Raw genomic sequence first — 24,681 nt, forward strand, 5'->3', positions numbered from 1 at the left:
TATTAATGAACTATGGTTATTAGGCATGCCTATTATTATGCCTCACTATTGAAGATACTATTTCAGTTTGTGTGTTCAGTATTCATATTACTGTGGAAAGTTTATCATTTCTTGAACATGTTCAAGAAATGATAAAAATTCCAAAGTATTATGCCTCACCTCACCCAGCAAAATTGCCAAAGTAAGTCATGTTTTTTACTAAGCTTTGAGAAGAACCTTATTTTCATTCAAAATGTCAACAATGGAAATCTGCCAAAATAACATCTTTCATAAAAGTATTTACTGTTTAGTTCACCGTTATGTTTTTTAGTCAATCTTTTTGAACATTTCTTATAATCTTTCAATGTTTTTTAACAAAATCCGCCATTTTATAGTAAATTTTTGCATATATTATGACGCACGAGTAAATTATCCATGCCGGATGTAAGCCAATCGCATTACAGAAAGAAAAAAAGAGCCTATACTAAGGGCAATTTCGCCGCTCGCCTAGGATGTCGAAAAGGAAAAAAACCGTGGGACGAGGTTTATAAAACTAAAGAGCGCCAATAATAATCACAATATTGTCAGTGCTGGTCGCCGTATATTCAAGATTGATAAAGCTTTTGGGATCTAATAAGCGATGCAAAAATATCAGTTATTATGCGTATGCGTTAATAAGTTCCGTGGCAACGGTTTTTGTAGTATTTTTTCCTCGATGCGTGGCTACACCTGTCTAATAAAACCCTAAGTAAGAAGTTTAAACTAAATTTTACCATGCCTAGAAACCTCTATCACAAGAAGTGTGGCCAAGGTATATGGAAAAACAATAACATTGGACTTTGAACCGATTAAACAAGGACTGGCGGTAAGTTTAAAACTTAGTCAACCGCTACAAATTTCCCTCGATTTTAAACACGTATTTAACGCACTCAAAAGTTTTTTGGAAACACCGATTACTTTTTTCGATAAAATTGGTCTTTTAAAAACTTAAATTAATAACTCAAATTATCCTAACAATTAGTTTTAAAAGACCAAAAGAGTAGCTTGTGGTATTTATTTCACGTAATGAATTGAAATTTGTTACAAAAATATTATCTTAAAGTCACGAAAACACCGCGGAAATCTGCTGCAATGAGTTTTGAAAATTAACGAAAAAGAATTAAAACAAAAACAAACAATCTACAGAGATCAATGTTTTTTGTTCCCGTTTAAGCCTATTTTAGGGTTGGCAAAACCCGTTTTAGCGAAATGTGTTACATAGTAGGTCATTAGAAGAAGGTGACCGCAAACTGTATTCGGCTTAGATTTGAATAAAAACACGGGAAACAACCTGTAAAAATCATTCAGCAATTTAATTTTGCGTTGAAAAAGTTAACCTAGTTGAAAATGCAGATGGTGCATGGTTTGATAACGGCTGATCTAAAAAAGAAAGTACGTTTTAAAAATGAGAAACATGATTACAATTTTACCATAAACTGAATTAACACGGTTGTTTAATTATTGTCTCCTTAACCTCTCTTTGCCTCTTTGGTTTAAAGAGGGAATTTCTTAAAAAGATACAAAACAATGCCTCAATGTGATGCACAAGTTATATTATAAATATAAATATATGTATGTAAATTTAATCAAGCTGGATTTTGATATCTTTGTTAAACAAGTAACATATTAAGCAGGCGATACATGACTTTAAAACCCGTGGACGATATATAGAAGATTATTGTATCGAAATCGATCAACATTGAATTCAACAAATTTTATCTTTTGTTATCCTAATTCTTGAATTTGAATTTCTTCTTGGAGAGTCTGATTAGTTGCAGTTTTTCATTTTGAAGAAAATAATTAACTAGTCTAAAATGTTGAAATTTCAAATTGACAAATTGAATTTAACAAGTTGAGACAAAAAAAGATACACAGAGAATTAATAAATTTGTCGGACTTTTTAAATCGATGTATAATTATCCTACATCGGCGAACTATATATTTTGTTACAGGCTAAATGTCAGTTCACTCTGACTGTACGGTGCGAGCAACAATGTACTTTTGTCACGATTTAACAACTTTATTTTGTCTTATCTATATTCATCTTTTACAAAGTTATTTTAGCCCCCTTTTTTCCGAAAAGAACAGAAATTGGGTGTTCAGCCCCTTATGGAGATTACGCAAAGCAGGAAAAAGGTTTTTTGTTGCTGGCGAGTTAAGAAAAAAAGGCACTCTAGAGCACTATTTTGTGTAGCTAGTCAACACGAATCAAAGAAATCCAAATCAACACCAAAAATCTAGCTAGCCAGCACACTTTCTTCACTTATAGCGATATAAATAATTCTTACCTGATAAAACTCATGAATTTAAAAAAAATAGTATTTAGCTAGCTCCCTAGCTGGCTACATTAATAAAGCTACTACGACATATTTAGTGGTCATAGTAACAAAAACGCATAGCTATTACAGAAACAACAAAAGATAAACATAAACAAATCACTTCAACGTAATTGCACATTCCTTCTTTGATTTTAAAAACGCATAGCTATTACAGAAACAACAAAAGATAAACATAAACAAATCACTTCAACGTAATTGCACATTCCTTCTTTGATTTTAAAAACGCATAGCTATTACAGAAACAACAAAAGATAAACATAAACAAATCACTTCAACGTAATTGCACATTCCTTCTTTGATTTTAGAAACGCATAGCTATTACAGAAACAACAAAAGATAAACATAAACAAATCACTTCAACGTAATTGCACATTCCTTCTTTGATTTTACATAGGCAGGTAGTACTCTGCATGGCAATTTCTTCGGATAAAACCCAAAGTAAGTTGTTTTTGCAACACATAGGTAGATGGCAAAACAGAATTACATTTAACCTTGATTGATTCAGCGTATATTTGAGGTAGCTCATCAAAATTTTCACGCTCTCTCAACCTCTTGCAAGCCATGTTGAGAACAGAAAGAGTCTTCCGCATGCCCTACTAATATTTATACCAAAACGCCTACAAGCCTTATCAATACATAGAAACTATTTTGATAGGTTTGTTCAAGACTGTGTGACTAAAAATAAGTCAGGCCCACATAGGTTGATTCTAGTCCACGGTGGAAGTCTCACGGGATAACGGGATAAGAATGGCTGATTTCAGACTTCTTGACTAAAAATAGGTCAGACTGGTTAACACAGGTCTTGCTAACATAGGTTGATCCAATTCGCGTTATGAGATAGTCAATAACGAAAAGTAGCGAAAATAAGGCGGAATTTCGATCTTCGGATTCCGGGTAAATTTGACAGAATATGATTTCGATCTTCGGCATTTTTTTACTAGGTCGCGTGACAGAGGTGAACTAGTCTAAATCCGCACCTGTATGTTTAAAGAACAAAAACGAAGTAAAACAAATGTTTGAGTCAATGTTTTCATTTAATTATAATATTATTTTAACGACAACTCATATTGACTGAATGTTTAAAAAATAAAAGTAAAAATAAAAGAATGAGTCTATTCAAATTTTAGTAAGCAAGACAACACTGTGCGCGTACCTTTTTCGTTCGCAGAGAATGTTTATGATTTTCTGGCAATAAAAACAACTACTAAAACTTATATCCCATATGGTTGACTGAGATATTTACAAATCTGTATTAAAAAGATAATGTTTTTTGTTATTTGCGTCCATAATTCCATAAGGTAAAAGAAACAAAATCCTTTTGTTATAAATCGCAAACTCATACAAAAACAGACACAGGTTAAGGATAGGATGAAAACCTAACGATTGGCTTTGTATTTTTTTTTAGCCTTTAAAGTAAGAAAAAGTAGATTGCTTCTGTTATTTTGTTGATTTAAGTACCACAGGTACTTTTTATTTGAATGGAAAAGGTTAGGAAAATCCTCATACCTAATGGACTACTTTTCCTGCTTCCTTTTCATAGCCCATTCAATACGAAATGACATCTTGAATAAAGCGGAATTTCTATGGCAACAACGACGAAATATTATTAATTTTCCTACTTTCAAACTATATTTGGAATAATTTTTACTTTGACAACACCGACTTTCCACGCTTTCGACTATCTTGATGCTAATAGGTTGCTAATACAGCCAAAAATAATCACACATCTTAACATACTCTGCAGTTAACCGTATATTACACACTATATATTTGTTTCTCCCAAATATCGCTGCAACCAGAAGATCATGTACATATGCCTTATATATATTATAAATATATATCTTTTATATACCTTATCTATGCTGAAATTCACTCAGGTTAGTTCTGTCTATCGATTCTCATAATAGGTCTGGTTATATAAAATATATATTGGAAAAAGAAAACTTGATCAGTTTGGAGTGATAAAGCTAACAATATACTTATGCTTGAAAAATATTAAATGACTTGAAATTCGCGTACAGGTAAGTTGGTGCAGTCACACTTTCAGATTGCGCAAATTTCAGCACAAGCAAGATATTTATGTACGTGTTTATAATAACTATAATATTTTTTTGCAAACCCTTGCATTAAACGCGACCCGACTAATCGATTGTCGAATAACCTACACCATGTGGCTAAAATCTACATACAGCGGTAAAATACAATTTCATTAACACTTTTTTATTGAAGAAAAGATCCTAAAGACCAATTAAATATATTTCGCCGATTTTACAGTTGGTAGTAATAACCAATATGCTGCAAATCCATAAATATTAGCAATCGAGTTAAAAAGTAAGTGGTTGCGAAAGAAAGTCTACGGTTAGCTCTACCGGAAACCGCTGTAGTTCTCCGGCTGTCGTTGTTCTACAAAATTAGGAGCTTTTGTTGGACAAATTTTACGTTTTTATTGCAACATTGTGGGAAAATTTTTACGGTTGACAATTGACCTTGCTTTTTTGAAGGAATAAACTTTTGTAAAATTTTAGAAAAATCTGCAAAACCGTTTTTTACGCAAACACCTTCTTCTCTTTCAGGCTAGTTTTAATCGTCTATACATGAGTACACGTTTCCTGATGTATCTTTACATTCCATTTCTATAAATTTCATTGAATGAGCAGTCTTGCTTTTGAGATCTGTATGAGCGCCTTTCTTTAATGCCTTGGCAAATCCACGACGAGACGTAATTGGTTGGATAATTTCGTAATCTCCAGTGTCTTCAATCTGAACTTGTGTGTGTGTTCTTTCTGCATTTCCATTATTTCTAGCAGCTAAATAAATGTGTGTTTAAAAATACTTAAATCCGAATAATAAGCGAAGTCTTTATGAAAATACTGACCTTTGCGCTTTATGATCACACAAACAAGTAAAATCACAACTTGTACAACGACAAAACCAGCAGTTGCCATTATGATAACTTTTTTAATATCCGTGTTTGTTTCTATAATCAATAGGTTTTTATCATTTCTTTTCCTTTTTTCGCGTTGTTAACTATTCATATATTTTTGCAACCTCTAGTTTATGGTTAGTTGAATTACGGAATAGAAAATTACTAGTAATGATCGAAAATAAATAGACTAAAAAAAATGTTTGAAAACACATATGGTAGAACAGGTAAAAGATAAAAACGACTAAAAAAAGAGTTCATTGTAAACTACCGTGACATGTAGCTATGGTTGGTGCTGCTGTTGTTACTGAAAAGAAATTAAAAAATAATAGTGAGTAATTAAAGAGTTTCGACACACATTTTCCAAGGTATAGCAAAGTAAAGAAATTTAAATATTGATTCTAAGGGGCTGCTCATATGGGAAATATTTCCTCGGTTAGCGGAAAAATATTTCAGCATGACATAATTTTTTATGGCATGGGCGAGAAAACGTTTCCTCAGATGAGAAAATACCATGTGATAAGTTTCCATTGTTTATTGTGATAAGAATCTATTGTTTATTTCTAAAATATGCCGAATGGACATAAATTTATCTCGCCTACCGAGGAAACATCTGTTCATATGGGAAAATGCGTTACTTGCTTTCCGAGATCTCGATGACGCGCACATAAGATCTCGGCAGGCGGGTAAATGTTTTTTCTCATATGAACGCAACTAAATTTTGTTAAGAGTTTGTTAACAATCCGATATCTCGACTTGATATCATGCTGAAGCATTTACCTAGTTTCCGAGAAAGTATATCCCATATGAACAGCCCCAAAGAATATTTGGCGATGCCTGAATTTTCCATTTTACAGGATCTCATTAATATTCTAATACTTTGTTTCCACTTGCACGGTTACACACGAGTACGAAAATTTTTAAATGATCTTCTTATTTTAACAAAGTTATTCAGATCTTTGAGTTATTGTCAGTTCACATTAGAAAATACACGAATCCAAAAACTTAATACTTGAATAAACAAACCTTAAAAAAAACCTTTTGGAAACTTTTCCATTTTTATTATTTTGTTTTCAGGCTAAATTTCAATAAACTTAATAAATTGTAAACGCGAAACTATGCACGATACTATTATTAACTAAACTAATCGATAAAGCCCGTGGAAAAATCCACTGAGGCAGGATAAAAAAAAAAAGAAGCGTCGTTTGAATTTTAATGACGTCAGCAAACCATCCAGAAGAACAAAAAATGTCTCTATTGTGTAGAGTTTGAGGCGCTGATCAAATAAATGTATATGATCATGTGCTTTTGATGAGCGGTTAATGGGATATAAGGGTATAAAAATTTTGCTTACGTCAGCAATGACCCGTCAAAACCCTCAAAAAAATCTTCAGAAACCAGGTTTAGGAAACTTACACAAAGTAGTCCCAGGGGTCCCTAGTTGCTCACGCGGTGGAAAATCATTGACGTCACCATCTTGTTAGTGTTATTTGGCCTCAAAGGCCAAATAAACCTAGGGTTGTTTGCCCTCAAGTGCACTGTAATGGCTTCTTTAATTTAATATCAGATGTTGGCGTTAAAGTAGTGTTAAAAAGGTGGCGCCGTACCGTCAGAGAATTTAACATTTTAGACATAGCTTTTTAGGTGACATCAGAGGAAAATGAGTCACCCACTTTGCCTGTTACAGACAGACAGACAGACACACTTAGCGTATTATTATATAGACTAGCTGATAAGGCTCGTGGAAGAATCCATTCAGGCTAAAGAATAGGTTGCTTAAGGTGTTTTGCTGGCATCAGCAGTGAATACACATAAAAATGGCGACATTTAGTTTGTTTGTGGCCTGTAATGAGTAGAGATTAAAACACTGATCAAAATAATGTATAGTATTATATGTTTTTTACGAGAAAGAGATATAAGCGTTTTAAAATTTTGTTTTGACGTCAGCATAGTCCCCTGCTAAAGCACAAAAATTTTTCTTTAGAAATTTGTACACGCGTTGCCTTTATCATATAGATCTTGGAACAGTACGATGCAGTCTACAACGTCAGCAGTATGCACCACAACATATAGATGTATAACAGACCTTACCTGGACAGGAATGTTCATTACAAGCACGTGTAGAAGAAGAAGATCCAATTCTTGTGCAATCCATTCCACCAAGTTCTGGGGAAGGCTGTGTGCACGTTCTTGTTCGTTTTTGAATACCACCTCCGCAACGAACACTGCAATTGCCATATTCGCTCCAGTTGCTGTAACCGCCATTGACTAAAGAAAACAAAAAAATCTTGCGTTCGCATTTTTTTTCGCTATGCAATAATTTTTATTTTTCTAGCCACGGTTAATATAAATGTATCCCCCACCCTGATGGTGTTTTGATTAAAGAGGACAGACGATAAAAAATTGTGTAGCGTTATATTTCTCTAAGACTGTCTATGTCTTTCCAATTATGTCATTTCATGCTATTTTTATTTTCTCTTACGTTTTCCCTCCAAACGATTTTAATAACAAAGTTCACATTGTCATTTTTTTGAAACATTAAATTAAACTTTAAACATAGCTTTTCTTAAACCCTCACTTGTTCTTGGTATGCTTTTAAGTTCGAAATTTCTTAAATGTGTATAAATACAGGCCGGTTAAGCCAGTGGAAAAATCCACTTATGCTGAAGAATAGGTTATTTAAGGTGTTCTGCTGACGTCAGCAGTGCATATACAAAAGAATGGTGAAATTTAGTTTGTCCGTTGCCTGTAATGTGTAGAGATTAAACACTGATCAAAATAATGAATAGAATCATATGTTTCCGACAAACGCATAAAGAGATATAAGGATTTTTAAATTTTGGTGACGTCAGCATAGTCCCCTGCTAAAACACAAAAAAATTTTTCTTTAAAAATTTGTATACCGTTGCCTTTATCATATAGATCTTAAAACAGTACGATGCAGTCTACAACGTCAGCAGTATGCACCACAACATTCAAATGTATAACAGACCTTACCTGGACAGGAATGTTCATTACAAGCACGTGTAGAAGAAAAAGATCCAATTCTTGTGCAATCCATTCCACCAAGTTCTGGGGAAGGCTGTGTGCACGTTCTTGTTCGTTTTTGAATACCACCTCCGCAACGAACACTGCAATTGCCATATTCGCTCCAGTTGCTGTAACCGCCATTGACTAAAGAAAACAAAAAAATCTTGCGTTCGCATTTTTTTTCGCTATGCAATAATTTTTATTTTTCTAGCCACGGTTAATATAAATGTATCCCCCACCCTGATGGTGTTTTGATTAAAGAGGACAGACGATAAAAAATTGTGTAGCGTTATATTTCTCTAAGACTGTCTATGTCTTTCCAATTATGTCATTTCATGCTATTTCTATTTTCTCTTACGTTTTCCCTCCAAACGATTTTAATAACAAAGTTCACATTGTCATTTTTTTGAAACATTAAATTAAACTTTAAACATAGCTTTTCTTAAACCCTCACTTGTTCTTGGTATGCTTTTAAGTTCGAAATTTCTTAAATCTGTATAAATACAGGCCGGTTAAGCCAGTGGAAAAATCCACTTATGCTGAAGAATAGGTTATTTAAGGTGTTCTGCTGACGTCAGCAGTGCATATACAAAAGAATGGTGAAATTTAGTTTGTCCGTTGCCTGTAATGTGTAGAGATTAAACACTGATCAAAATAATGAATAGAATCATATGTTTTCGACAAACGCATAAAGAGATATAAGGATTTTTAAATTTTGGTGACGTCAGCATAGTCCCCTGCTAAAACACAAAAAAATTTTTCTTTAAAAATTTGTATACCGTTGCCTTTATCATATAGATCTTAAAACAGTACGATGCAGTCTACAACGTCAGCAGTATGCACCACAACATTCAAATGTATAACAGACCTTACCTGGACAGGAATGTTCATTACAAGCACGTGTAGAAGAAGAAGATCCAATTCTTGTGCAATCCATTCCACCAAGTTCTGGGGAAGGCTGTGTGCACGTTCTTGTTCGTTTTTGAATACCACCTCCGCAACGAACACTGCAATTGCCATATTCGCTCCAGTTGCTGTAACCGCCATTGACTAAAGAAAACAAAAAAATCTTGCGTTCGCATTTTTTTTCGCTATGCAATAATTTTTATTTTTCTAGCCACGGTTAATATAAATGTATCCCCCACCCTGATGGTGTTTTGATTAAAGAGGACAGACGATAAAAAATTGTTTAGCGTTATATTTCTCTAAGACTGTCTATGTCTTTCCAATTATGTCATTTCATGCTATTTCTATTTTCTCTTACGTTTTCCCTCCAAACGATTTTAATAACAAAGTTCACATTGTCATTTTTTTGAAACATTAAATTAAACTTTAAACATAGCTTTTCTTAAACCCTCACTTGTTCTTGGAATGCTTTTAAGTTCGAACTTTCTTAAATGTGTATAAATACAGGCCGGTTAAGCCAGTGGAAAAATCCACTTATGCTGAAGAATAGGTTATTTAAGGTGTTCTGCTGACGTCAGCAGTGCATATACAAAAGAATGGTGAAATTTAGTTTGTCCGTTGCCTGTAATGTGTAGAGATTAAACACTGATCAAAATAATGAATAGAATCATATATTTCCGACAAACGCATAAAGAGATATAAGGATTTTTAAATTTTGGTGACGTCAGCATAGTCCCCTGCTAAAACACAAAAAAATTTTTCTTTAAAAATTTGTATACCGTTGCCTTTATCATATAGATCTTAAAACAGTACGATGCAGTCTACAACGTCAGCAGTATGCACCACAACATTCAAATGTATAACAGACCTTACCTGGACAGGAATGTTCATTACAAGCACGTGTAGAAGAAGAAGATCCAATTCTTGTGCAATCCATTCCACCAAGTTCTGGGGAAGGCTGTGTGCACGTTCTTGTTCGTTTTTGAATACCACCTCCGCAACGAACACTGCAATTGCCATATTCGCTCCAGTTGCTGTAACCGCCATTGACTAAAGAAAACAAAAAAATCTTGCGTTCGCATTTTTTTTCGCTATGCAATAATTTTTATTTTTCTAGCCACGGTTAATATAAATGTATCCCCCACCCTGATGGTGTTTTGATTAAAGAGGACAGACGATAAAAAATTGTTTAGCGTTATATTTCTCTAAGACTGTCTATGTCTTTCCAATTATGTCATTTCATGCTATTTCTATTTTCTCTTACGTTTTCCCTCCAAACGATTTTAATAACAAAGTTCACATTGTCATTTTTTGAAACTATGAATTAAACTTTAAACATAGCTTTTCTTAAACCCTCACTTGTATTTGGTATGCTTTTAAGTTCGAAATTTCTTAAATGTATATATATACTGGTCGGTTAAGCCAGTGGAAAAATCCAATTAGGTAGGACAACAATGGAAAAGAGAACTGCCACTTGAATTTTGACGACTTCAGCAAGGACCCATCAAAAGACAATTTTTTTTAAAATTTGTTTACTAGATGCCTCTGTAGAGCTTGAATAGCTGATTAAAATATGCATAGGATCTTATGTTTTCGACGAACGCCAAAGGAGATGTAAGGGTTAAAACATTTTGCTGATGTCAGCAAAGGCCCCTGAAAACAGAAAAAAAAAGTTAAGGAAATTTATATACTTGTTGCCTTTATCGTACAGACCTTAAAGCACTGATCAAGAAAATGTATAGGAACATGTATCTTTGACAAACGGTTGAAGAGATATTGGGGTGTAAAGGTTTTTTGATGACGTCAGAAACCCATCCATTCCGAAACGGATTCAGGGACCCAGGTTTGGGAAAATTACCCAACTTAGTCCCAGGTTACCCACGCGGTAAAAAATGACTGACGTCACCACCTAGTTTCCTCGTTTTTGGCCACAAATTTGTAAGTGCACCGTAATAGCTTTATTATTTCAATATAAGATATTGACGTATTTAAGTGTTATTGACGTCGCGCCGCAACATCAGATAGATTAACAAGTCGGACATAAGTTGTTTGGCGACATAAAAGGAAAATGACGTTATCCCCTTTGCCTGTTACTGACACACAGACACACTTACCGTATTATTATAGAGACTAGACAATATTACTTTATTAGATCGAGTGGGTTTAAATTGTGATTGATTTTTCGTATTTTAGTCCTTGTCTGTACAAGAAAAAAACAGAAGGAAAGTATTGAGTAATCAAGCCAAAAAATCAACTCCTTATTCCAATCAAGAAAAAAACTGCGAAAAGAATTTGATGGCTTTAAGAAAAGTATGTAACTAACTTAAAGCTTTTTTTTGTAGCAAAAAAAGTTATTAATTAACCTACGATGTTGCTAACGTTTTGTGCATCTGTGTAGAATGCTTAAGCATTTACACGATAGCAATATCTCAGAATTTCACAAAATGTAGTGCTTTCACAAGCGACGTTTGTGATCGGAAAAAGGCTGCTGATGCTGTGGCAAAATAGAGAAAGAAGTGCAGAGGTTCTTTAATTACTGTATATGATTTTTTTTAAAATCTATAGACTTGATTTAACTTGAGTGCTCACGATCAATATTATTTTTGTTAATTACTTTATTAATTTTTTTAAAATTATGGAGATAGGAAAATCTAAGCTAGGTGGCTAGCAGGTAAATAATGTTTACGTTGCCAATGTATTCTTTAAGGATACATCTGATAAAAGTAGATTCTGTTATATTAAAAATAATAATTACCGTAAAATATTTCAAATGTTTGTCTAATAAACAAAGATAAAATCACATGACTCACCTGTTAACTTACAATTAGATCCGTACGTTATTGAAACATCATCAATCGCAATGTCACTTCGAAAAGCACCTCCTTTCGTCGCCTCAAACGTTAACTTTAGAAATAAACTGAAGCAAGTTATTTTCTCACAAAGTGTCATGACTCACTGAGTGGAAGATAAAAGTTAAGCATAAAATAGAAGGCCTATTACTTTAGTAACAGTTTAGCTATCCGTACTGAGAATTATTAACGGAGGTGAAGCAAAACGGTTAGGTCACCGAGGGTAATAAACTTTTTAACAACATTTAAGTTTTAAAGACATGCCCGAGTAAACAGACCCAGAAAGTAATTTAAAAAAATCCAGACGCAATTTAGTGTTCCTCGTTATTTATAAAAGGAGAAATAAGAATTAGCTCGACATTGATATTTTGTATTCCTATACAGGCGTATTAGTTTATACTTTGTTATAACTCACATTGGAAACTGTTTATTGGAGAACTTACATTAAAATATGAAGGAATACTTGGTTGTAAAATTTGTTGTAACGATATAGCTGTTTCCTTCCAAGCAATATTTTCATCACAAGTTTTGAACCATACTGTTCGAGGTGAAGCGTTGGTAGCAGATAACCTGATCGAAAGGGTTCCAGCATCATTGCCAAACATATGATAAGCAAATTTTAAACAGCCTGTCCCGATTTTACCAGGGTTAGGTACAAGCACAGAAACTGGATGCACCGAATATGTCGGTAAGCAGCTACCATCAAAATGAAGGTAAAATCCGGATGTATATCCTAAACGAGATTGGCTTATAGAATAATGACTTGAATTGTGTAAAAATAAAAGAATTATTTGTAAAAAATGGATGCATAACCTTTTGCGTCAACTCTAGGTCCGTTATTTGTGTCTGTAGTCGTTCCACTACGTCTTCTCCATTCAGATGCAGAAAATGTACAAGTGTCTGTTTCAAAGTCACAAAATGCGAAATTTTCTAAATTGCACGGGCAAAATAATTTTATTATCATGGACAATCTATATGTATTAAAGAAGAAAAGGAAAACTTATGGCAATTCATGACGTTGATTTTACAAAAAAATGATATTCTAAGTCTTTTTTTTATCACGATATTTCAAGTTTGGTTAGTACCTAAAAGGTGTATAGAAACAATCAAAGCGGTACTTGTGAAAAGATAAACTTTATTTCCGTATCAAATTTCTTAAATGTTCAATTATTTCACAAATATTGTGCTTTATTAAATAATTCGACCTAATTATCATTATGGAGGCTGCATCAGCCTTAAAAATGCGTGCTTAGAACCAAGCATGTTCAGATTGTAATGGTAAAACACCGTTAATGATCTAAGACATGCTTACTAGGCATTCTCTCTTTTTTTGCATCTCCTAGAAAAATGGCTGATATAGAATGTAAGGAAATAGCTAAAGTAAATGATGAAGTTATACAGCCTGAATATCTTAGTGAGTATGATTATATGTGAAGGAAATGACGGCAGAAGGCAGAATTTGCGCTTGCATCAAGAGGTTGTTACAACTTTTGCGGGTAACAGCAAAAGATATTATTGATGTGGATTACAGGTACTTTCTGTGAAAAAAAGCAACGGCAATAGCACGAAAAGTTTTCGTTCTTAAACATAAGCTTCATTTATACAGTTTCAATTAGATTTTGTTCACGGCCTGTGTAGATACGAAGTAATTTATCAGCCTGAAAAATTGAACTTCTATTTTTCAAGAGAAAACAAATCGAAATTGAGCTCAAAGCCTTAAAAACATCAGATAAATTTTAAGATAAAATTTGAACTTTAACTTACTGACTAACTGACAGTTGGAGCCATAAGTTATTGAAATATCATCAATAGCAATGTCACTTTCATATTCACTTCCCTTTGTAGCCAGAAATGTTAACTTTATAACAAGGAGAGAAACCTATTTTTATTCACATAATTAAATCTTTTAGCGCACTACATTGTAAGTTTAATACATACGTTAAAGTAGCGATCGCAAGGACTCAATACTTCTTGTAAAGGAATTGCTGCTTTTTTCCACAAACTGCCTTGATTACCATGTCTTTTCCACACGGTTGTGGGTATTCTGTTGTTGGCAGATAACTTTACTGAAAGTGTACCCATATGTGAACCAAACATATGGTATGAAAATTTTAAGCAACCCGTTTGGCTACTACTAGGGTTACTAATAATCACAAATGTTGAATGGTTCGAAAAGGGCGAAGGACCAGTTGCTTCAAAGTAATAGTAGAATCTTGATTTATCTCCTAGAATAGAAAATGTTAGAACTCGATCAGAGAATTTCGTCTGAGAACCTTAGGTAAACAAATTACTCCAAGAATCATGCTTTATTTATATCCAGTTTTTGAATAACCTTTAAGCTAATAGTTGTTTAACTTTACAGTGTTGCATTTTTTTAATATTACTCCTTAGCCTAAACTGTTAAGGAATTAGTATGCTTCTTTCACGACAAAGATAAAAGTAACACTGGCTAGAGAACTGTTGGATAGAAACTAGTTCCGGTAATTAAACAAGCTACAGAATTCATGGGGTATTTTAATTAACGCAAATCAAGCCATCAGCATTATTAACTGCCCTTTGTCTTATTATTATTATTATATTTAGGTGGTTTTTCATTTTTCTCTTAAAATGGTTAACACCATTTTACCTCTTGAATCAACGTCTGGTCCAGTATGTGTGCTTGGAGTGCTGCCGTTAAGCCTAACCCAATTCGAACCAAGAAATCCGCAAGTGTTCTCTTCAAAGTCACAGGATGTAAAATTTCCTAAAGTAATTGTTAAAGAGTTGCTTTATTACAAAGTTATTTAAATTAAAGCAGTGAGTGATGGGTATGGGGTATGAAATTAGCTAATTAATTATCCGCCTAATTTAATTTTTTCACGAACTTACATCGTATATCGTATACCACACCGCCTTTGCTGCTCAAAAACATTCAAAAGTAAGTAAATAAACTATGCGTGTAACTATTGTACCTACATACTCTTATATGTTATATATAAAGTAACATACAAAATTTATTCCAGGCAGCGCTCGATTCGCCTCTTTGCATTTCAGACCAAACTGGAAGATTTTCTTTTAAAAGCATTTAAAACAATTAAAAAATAGATTTCTTGGCAGACCTGAAACGCATGAACAGTTTAGAAGGGAGTAAAAACTTTCACTTTAAAGTTGCGCAAAAATTCATCAAATGTTTTCATTAAACTTCGAATCGAATAGAAAATGGTGGTTGCGCAAGCAGCACTTGTGGTTTTGAATGAGTTTATGAATTTAAATGATAAAAATCAACATCGAAAAAAAAATTGGGGGTAAACTAAGAAACAAGATGGGATACTTCAATTACATCGGTCTAGGACATAAGAAAAAAGATATTTTTTTGAGTGGTGTAAAATAGCTTTAAAAAACCATATTTAGAAATGTTTTGACCGTTTTCTGAACCAAAGATTTTCTTTCGTTAGAATAAGACTCTGTCACACAAATTCGATATTGCTTGTTGCCCATTGGTTTTAATGTAACTTGTTTTTTGATCTGTATTTTAAGAGCTATGTTTTAAAAATTTTCCAGCAATGTTCTTTGTTTACATTTTAACTACTACTTTGGTTGCTATGAGGTTAAAAGTTATAATATGCTGTATATAGACTGTTGGAGAATCAGCGCTGCGGATTTCTGGTATAAACCGGTTGAAAATAGCTATCAGTTGATAACGTCCTATATAAGCCAATGAACACTATGTTTTCCAAAGCTAAGACTTTATATGTTAATACAACATTTTCCAGATAAAACAGAAAAAAATATACGACACACAAATTCTTAGCGCTGATTCTTAAAAACATAGCAGCTATATACACATATATAATGAAAATTGGTTTCACCAAAAAGAAAAATTAAAAGTTTCCCTCATAAACTCCCTAAATTCTGGGTACCTATATGAAACTCTACAAGCATAAAAAATATTACGTATTGTAACATAAAAACATTTGAACATTCCTCTATAGTTACTTTAAAGTAACATCGTTGATTTAAAAATACCTTTTCACTCCACTTCGTCTTTGCTTGAAAAAATGGAAAAGTCAAATAGTACAACAACAACAGTTTTTTGTTTCTGCGAGAAGATAGTAGAGAAATTCTATTCCAGTGAAATACGAAATTACAATGATTCGAAACAAGAGTGCTGAAAATGACCCCACGACCGCCGCCGCCGTGACGAAAGGATAAATCTAGATATCATACTACTCCGTACGTCTGACTTAATAAAACAAGACATGTTCTGCTTGTACTGGAGCTTGATTTCTCCTAATTTAGCTTTTTAAGAAGCTTTCTTTGTTAAATGAAAATGTCCTTCTTTGTCCCACATAATTGTGACGTTTTGTCTTTAATTGTACTGGTTTAAAAATCGACTTTTAAAATGAAAATTCTAATCAGAGAAAATAACCTAAGAGGCTGCGTTATTTCTAACTTATTAATTACATGTTCTTAGCAGTTTTAACAAAATATTGGTGTAACTTACCAATTAACTGACAGTTGGAACCATAAGTTATTGAAATATCATCAATAGCAATGTCACTTTTATAATCACTTCCTTTCATAGCCACAAATGTTAACTTCATAACAAGTAGAGAAAAAGAGTAAAGAAATAGTTATTTACATGATTTAACCTTTTTGCGGACTACATTGTAAATTTAATACATACGTTAAAGTAGTTGTCGCACGAATTCAATACATCTTGTAACGAAATTGCTGCTCTTTTCCACAAAGTGCCTTGATTACCATGTCTTTTCCACACGGTTGTGGGGGCTCTGTTGTTGGCAGATAACTTGACTGAAAGTGTACCCATGTGTGACCCAAACATATGGTATGAAAATTTTAAGCAACCAGTACGGCTGCTATTGGGATTCTTAACGATCATAAAGGTCGAATGGTTTGAGAAAGACGGTGGACCTGTTGCTTCAAAATAGTAGTAGAATCTTGATGTAATCCCTGGAATAGAAAGCTGAAATTAGGAATGAAAATCTTAATGGAAAGTAGTTTTTATTGCTTTCCAAGGCCATGTTGTCTTCTAAATGTAACTGGAAAGTTCATTAAAATAAATCATAAGTAATGTGTAAAAATATTTTTGCCCAAAAAACTTGCAACTTGCAGTTTATATAGAAATATAGAATCTAGCTTCCATTGTCTTACTTGTATAAACTTGTAAAAAGTATTTAAAAAAAATGCTTAGGTACGGAGGTGTGGAGGAATTACTTAGAAGAAAATTTGAAAAATGAGGTTGCCTTCAGTTAAAAAAAATTAGCAATTAATAATACTTGCATTCTTATATGGAAGAGTCTACAGTGGTATATATATACATATGAAAAAAGATTACCTCTCGAGTCAGCCTTAGGTCCAGTATCTGTGCTTGGAGTACTGCCATTACGCCTAACCCAGTTCAAACCATTAAATCCACAAGTATCATCCTCAAAGTCACAGAATGTAAATAGTCCTAGAAAATATATGAGTTCTTTACATAAAAATCGAGTATTATTTAATCTGCATAAGTCCTCCCACTCCCTCCTTGGGTCAAATATTGCCGATCAGTGCAATCAAATATTAATCGTTATGTTTGGTATTGTGCTTATTTTTCGAAAATCTTTGCTCTTTGGCTTGCAAGTTTCATTATAGTTACCAATCCAAAACTAACAATGTACGCAAGGAATAAAAAAGCGATGACATCATGTTTCTGGTTATTTAAAACATATAAATTTATACGAAACTATACGAAAATTTATGTTACCATCTAATGTAGTTTTGTTACAGAAACTTCATTCTCTCCTCATATTTCTATTGTAACTTTGCCTGCTGAGTATATAAGATTGCTCGATAATTTAACACAAATGTGGTCTCATAACATGCAGATTTTACTTTTGATCAATTCAAATCCACCAATTTAATTTAATTTGTTTACTTATTGCTCTTTTGTTCACTCGTGAATCTGATCATGATTATTACTTTCTATTGATTTACAGCTGCATGTTTGACAAAAGAAACACTTTAATTCAATGTAAAGTGAAATAAAAATGATAATTTTTAGAAAGTATCAATGAAATGAAATTACTCTTAGGAAGAAGGGGCGAAATAAAGCTGCACTTACTATTAAATACATAAAACAAGGAAAAAATATAAAGAAAGTAATATTATAATTTGTGTATCACCTTTGCCGTCTCTTTCCAGAATTTCTTTTAGCAATTTACACTGATCCTGGTACACAACACCATTACTGTCACAAGTAGGGTTGTCTTTATTGTGACAATTAGCACGACACCATTCCTCACCAGCACAACGGGAGCAGGTATGGCTTAGATTGTAATCTTAACGTAAATAATTATATGATAAAATTATTTGAAAAATGTTTACAAAAACTAAACAATTTTCTACTTAACTTTTAAATATAATTAAACGATGAAATCATTTACAGAGTGGTCCGCGAAAAAACATTGTTAAACCTATTTGAGTTATGTAGGAGTTGAAAGCTATTCTACAAATCCCAGAACGGGGGTCAAGCTATAAACTTTCTACTCACTTGCATTGCATTGAAAATCAGTATTTCGAGTTAAGCCAACCACGAATACACCAGGCATAAATACATTGGAGCGGCACTGCAGTTTCATAGAGTGTTTTTCATCTTCAACAAAGTTGCAATAGTGGTTAACAGAACCTTTAAAACCAACCTGATGTATAATATTCGCTGTATATAGTCACAATACATCACTTTAAATTTTAAAGAAACTGCTAAAAATTTACTTTCTTGAAAACTGGGAACAGTCATCCTCAAAGAAGACATTTTTTTTTAAAGATGTTGCAAAAGATTACTTACCTTTGGAATTTTGCTTGAGAATTGGTTGTGATATTCTAGAGTGTCATAGCTAAGAATTGCATAAGTTTTTTCACCGTTTGATGTGAGGATAGATTGAAATGTATTGGTCTATAACAGAATTACATAACTTAATATTATGTAATGTATAATGTATGTAATGTTTAGAAGATCAGAGAAGGAAATATAATGAAGGAAACCTATATATTCAAAAAGGCACCTTATTTGGGTTTCCATAATCCGATGCGTTGAACCAAGTTGTTACCAATATCGTATCTACGCGAGAATAGTAGCTTTTATCTCTTGATTGTAATAAGCTATTTATTTTATTCAAATCTGTAGAAGAAATCTTTCTGCGATAGTAAACATTGCATTTTCCACAGCTTGAACTGAATGTAGCGTCTGTGTGATATACGAATAACGAGTTGTTAGGTGAGTTTTGCCACGATTTAGGATCGTAGGAACTATAAGGCTTGGAAGAAATCACTCCATTGCTGCTTATCTATAAGAACAAATTGTGTAATTGAGAATTTTCAGCTACTCGGTTGCCTCTTCGCGGGAATGTAATGTTATGTAATGTAATGAATGTAATGAATGTAATGAATGTAATGTTATGCAATGCAATGCAATGCAATGCAATGCAATGCAATGCAATGCAATGTAAAGCAATGTAATGCAATGTAATGCAATGCAATGCAATGCAATGCAATGCAATCAATGCAATGCAATGCAATGCAATGCAATGCAATGCAATGCAATGCAATGCAATGCAATGCAATGCAATGTAAAGCAATGTAATGTAATGCAATGTAATGCAATGCAACGTAATGAAATGTAATGCAATGTAATGCAATGCAATGTAATCCAATGTAATGCAATGTAATGTAATGCAATGTAATGTAATGTAATGTAATTGTTACAACTGCAGCTTATCTTATCTTCTTTTTATCCATATTGTTTATGTATATTATAAGTTTATGTGCTAAAAAAATGTGAAAAGCTTTTTTTTTCATCTCCACACTTTTCCCAATTAACTCTCAGGGCTGTTTGTGAGCAGATCGAAATGCTACTTTTTGTACGAATTTAGGTGTTTACGCGACACGATTTGTTACCTACTATCGTATTAGTCTATTCATACAGTGTATTCTGCTCTTTAATAATTCGCAATTTTTAAATACATTATTTAGGTACGATTTTTACTCCTTACCAGCATAGTACAGGAACAATTTCTATTCCAGAAAATGATTAAGCACTCAGAAATTAATTGCGGCAAGTGAGGAGACAAAACAAATTGTATTCGTGTATTTTTCAATACATAAACGATATGGATAAAAAGGAGACGAAATTTTTTAGTTTCAAAAAGAAAAAGCTCTTAGATAGGAATAAAAAAAGTTGGAATTTCAACGACTATAAAGGACTTAAGTTTTTGCTTACCGTTACCACTGTTTTTTCCATTCCCTTCTTTTCTTGCGTTTTTTAATTTCCCCTTTACTCTTTTTCGACGCAGATATCGTAAAAAAGCGCTAACGGACCTTAACAACTGCATTTACCTGAAAAAATCCCTATAAAGCCCGATTTTTACGGACTTTGTATCTGAGTTAGCATGACTACGGCCATTTTAGAAGCTGTGGCGTTGACTTTGGTAAGTTTGTTTTTGTTGACTTTTCTGTCCTTTCTCACATATTAAGATAAATATATTATCACGTTTTTCAGCCACATACAAGTTTTGAACTGACCAATTGTTAAGATTTCAGCTACGAACGTTGATTTCGAGGAAGCATCCTAAAAGGTTAGTTAGATAGCTAGCCTTTTTTTCAGTTTGGTAAAAGAGCTTTTTATCCTAGGAAGCATTATTACTTATTGTATTATTTTCACTAACCTTGTTTTTACTGCGCGGAAACTGTGGGCTAACTAGCTGTTGGCTAACTCTGGCGAAAAAGTAAAGTTAGCCAAATACAGTTAGTTGGTTGGGTCAGAATTTTCAAATCTTTTTTACCCTAACTGCAGTTTGGTAGCTACAGCTTTTACTGTTATAATAACTCTTGGAGGAAAGAATACGGAAGGAGAAACAACTTCATTTCTGTACGCTTTAAATGTATTGAATTTTCTATTGTTTTTAATTTCAAAAGAATCAGTGCGTGAGGTGCTCGACCGAGTCTTTTTCGCAAAAAAATGATCAAATTCCATATTCTCCTTTAATAGAGGCTAACTTTTTTCTATTGAAATCTGACTGTAACACGCTGCAGGCACAAGATTATTGTATGGAAAGTGTGCCTAATATAAGTCGGTAAACATTGCTGTTAAAAACTTCAACATTACGTTTGGAAATAAGCGTTTAACCATGATATTAACCTATTTTTGCAGGCTTGAGTGTACCACTTTGATCATGAAAAACAATATAGATAGATATGCGCCGGACGTGTGCCGACAAAATGTGTGCTGGATTAATGTTTATTCTAACTAAAGAAATAACTTCTTATAACAGAACGTCGTTTTAAAACGAGATATAAACTTTTTCTTTTTGTTTACAAAAGTGTCGAGCATGTGCTTCTTTGCTAATTATGTTAACATAAAAACAAAAGAAATTTTACCGATTTCAATATGGCTTCTTGTTTTGATAATATTATCAAATTCATCATCAAATTAACTTATTGTTTTTATAACCAATCATAGTTGCGATTTGTTATTCACGAATAATTTAGTCACACAACCGCCAAAATTTCAAATTAAGTTTCTATACAGACACCTGCTAGAACCTCACGCAGTGTTTCAATAGAATTAAAAGAGTTGTTTCTCCTTCCGTATTCTTTCCTCCAAGAATAACTGTATTGATTCAAGGAGAGATCATTCTAGATTAACCTGTGATACTATCTATTACTTACACTGGCAATTTTGCAAATTTAACTAAAACTTATTTTTAGCAGGACGGGGTAACGACGGGCTGTTTACCGTATTTTCATTAAATCAGAGATTGCGATAAAGTTTTTTTGAAAAGGCTGTTGCGCCTTTATACGCATTTGCAACATGGTTTATCTGTACCAAGCGCAAAGGAAATTTTCCGGGAAATAATATAACGTTGAGCAGCTATCTTTGCTATGACTAAAAAAATTAAAAAACAATTTAACAACAGGTTCTTAAACTGTTTTTTAAATTTAGCTACAGTTGCGGGAATTTTTTTTTGAATAAATAACTTACACCCGAAACGCTATAATGCAGTGTGCGCTTCACTCCATTTACGATATACTGTATACCTTCACGAAAGCACTCCAACCTATCATTTAACGCGGGATCACACATTTACTTGTGGCTTCAATCGGACTTTCAACGCCAGGTAGCCCAGCTAATATTTTTTTACTGACACTGTATTAAAACTTTCGAAGCGCTGAGAGAAAGTCCTAGTGACACTATCTCGGCGGTTTTATTTAGTAAATACACATATTCATTAAAAAATTATTTTTTAAAACATTTACTAAACCTTCCATTTTATATCTTTAATCATACAATTTTATCATAACAAAATATTAAATTTCTTTTATGATGATGCGAATTGACTAGTTTTTAATTGGATTTCAAATTTCACTTACACTATCGATTTCATTTGCACTATCAATTCTACTTGCACTATCGATTTCGTTTAAACTTTTACTTTATCCTTCAACTTTTAATAGCTAGGGGGAAAAGTCTCAACATACTGATATCAGAAACAAGGAAAGCTCAGTAGAGCAATATACATAGTCAAGAGATCTGAGGCGGGCGGTGAAAGTTAATCAAATGGCCGCAAAATGTAAACAAACAACAAGGCAGAAAGGAGACAACAAAATCGATTCTTTTTTTAACTGGCAATCACACTTAAAATTTTGAGCGTAATAACTTTAAATATGAAATATATTTATATTTCAAGCTAGAAAGTTACGAAATTTTTGTTTATTTAGCTAACCACTTATTTATACATGTTCATCATCTTCTAGGAGGTCAATTGTCAACACCGAATGTCCATTAATTTACTTTAGAATGAATAGAAGGTCATAATGACTGAGTTCTCATATTCTTTATAAATTGAGCTAATCTGTTTTGTGGTTTGTTTACCTGTGTCATTTCGACTCTTATTGAGGGGAATCGCTATTAGCGTTAGTAACGCACATTGTTTAGTAAAAAAGGCGTAAATATTTTCTGGTAAAAACAGCTGAGTTGAATCTTATATGCTGTAAAAGCTCAATCAATATGAATAAGTGTTCACAGTTAGGGAATGAAATAATGGCAATTATAATGATTATTTTAAAAACAAAACTGTTTTTAAGTAAAATGGTCATTTTTTCTAATTTTAAAAATATTTAAATAAGTGCCCCCTTTTGCTGTAGTAATATATTTTATATGCCCCTGGGCGCTTAGTTGAGTAGGGCGCTTATATGAAAAATACAAAAAGGTGTAAACGCTCAGGCGCCTATTTGAGAATGGGAGCTTAATCAAGCATTTAAGACAAACGCATATTATCTTTAATTAAAAAAGAATCACGCACACGTACTTTGTCGCATAGAAAAAACTTTAAGCTGAGAATATCCAATGACAATTTAATTGGCAGTTACGACAGATTGTCAACATTTTGACATAAAGCAATGTAAAGATTAAAGATCCTTAGAATTAGGATATGGCAGATAGGTGCGACAATAAGGCGAATGTACAACTTGTCAATGTTTAACATCTCTTTTATAAATAGGCGAACACATCTTTCTGTAACGCTTAAAGTAGAAGGCACTTGGAGACTAAGAATGCTCCCCCCGTTTTATCAAGGGGAGCGATTAAAGAAAAAACTTTGAAAAAAAGTGTAGGCTACTCCAGTCCTACTAAACTTAAAAATACACCTGGCAGTCATAGAGCAATCGAAATATTATTCGTCTTTATGTAATAAACTTGCAGTGTTACGTAAAGAAAACATTTGCAAACTACATCCATGATGTACCGCCATTACGCTGTCAGTTTTTCGTTTTATAAAATAATTTATTTAAATTGTATGCTAGTTGTAAGTTGCAAACAAACTTACATAAAGTGTTGATAGATACGTATCCCAAATTTTAATCGGACTGTGCATATCGACAGGACGTGTATAGTCGTCACCTTCGCCCAATGCTGTGTCACCAGCCTCCAATCCATAATGTAAGAATGTCGCATTGAGAACGTTGTTGCTGGTACACAGTAGCAACACTGCATGCAGTAACATTTCCAAACTCATTCTTAAATCAGTTCTGTCAGCTTTTGTTAGTAAAAAAGTACTGTTGAACGTTTTTATTACAAAAGGGCGTAATAACGATTAAATATAAATTAGCATATAGACTTGCATAATGGTAAAACTGTTCCATTTTGAAAGTTATTTTGAAAAAGACATTATTTAAAATGTATTCAATTACATTAAAAGGCAAAAATTATAAGGCAAAAAAATACTTTTATAAAATTTAAATATTTTAACCGCGTTAAAGACCTGCCGAATAAGCGCACATTATCTTAAATTAATGTCAATCTTATCGAAGGATATTTTATGATCTTTTAGCTAAATGCTCCATGTCTTTTGGTGTGTCTGCCTGTTTGCCGAAGATGGTAGGTGCGAGTGTATTTCTCTAATTTTTCACAACATAGCGGCTAATATTATTTTGTTACTAAAAAAGTTTTTTCAAAATAAATTGACCTGCGTCCAACAATGGCGGATTTGTTTTTGCTTGTATAATTTATAAAAACTAGTACGAAGATACGGCGTTGCAAAATAAGCGTAGCATAACAGGTTGTGTTAAATTTTGAAGTGTG

General features: G+C 33.1%; 1 protein-coding gene across 3 annotated transcripts; it reads right to left on the reverse strand.

The window, feature by feature from the left end:
* Positions 1–3,372: 3,372 nt before the first annotated feature.
* On the reverse strand, positions 3,373–24,380 carry LOC130621905 (MAM and LDL-receptor class A domain-containing protein 2-like). Of its 3 annotated transcripts, none has more exons than XM_057437272.1 (22): positions 23,927–24,380; positions 19,109–19,390; positions 18,892–18,999; positions 18,598–18,745; positions 18,230–18,385; positions 17,404–17,520; positions 16,732–17,018; positions 16,549–16,642; positions 14,692–14,808; positions 14,004–14,290; positions 13,830–13,923; positions 13,378–13,404; positions 12,879–12,995; positions 12,509–12,798; positions 12,027–12,120; positions 10,090–10,266; positions 9,184–9,360; positions 8,278–8,454; positions 7,372–7,548; positions 5,552–5,587; positions 5,233–5,334; positions 3,373–5,164 (listed from the first exon to the last, which is right to left on the reverse strand). In XM_057437272.1, the coding sequence occupies exons 1-22, from the start codon at positions 24,113–24,115 to the stop codon at positions 4,938–4,940; spliced, it is 3,480 nt and encodes a 1,159-aa protein (XP_057293255.1). In that variant the 5' UTR covers positions 24,116–24,380; the 3' UTR covers positions 3,373–4,937. The 3 variants fall into 3 exon arrangements, with proteins under 3 accessions (XP_057293255.1, XP_057293257.1, XP_057293256.1); XM_057437274.1 differs by lacking the exon at positions 23,927–24,380 and adding an exon at positions 22,084–22,358; XM_057437273.1 differs by lacking the exon at positions 13,378–13,404 and having other exon boundaries at positions 23,927–24,374.
* Between the last annotated feature and the right edge of the window lie 301 nt (positions 24,381–24,681).

Source organism: Hydractinia symbiolongicarpus, chromosome 12 (genome assembly GCF_029227915.1).
Source record: "Hydractinia symbiolongicarpus strain clone_291-10 chromosome 12, HSymV2.1, whole genome shotgun sequence".
Classification (NCBI taxonomy): domain Eukaryota; kingdom Metazoa; phylum Cnidaria; class Hydrozoa; order Anthoathecata; family Hydractiniidae; genus Hydractinia; species Hydractinia symbiolongicarpus.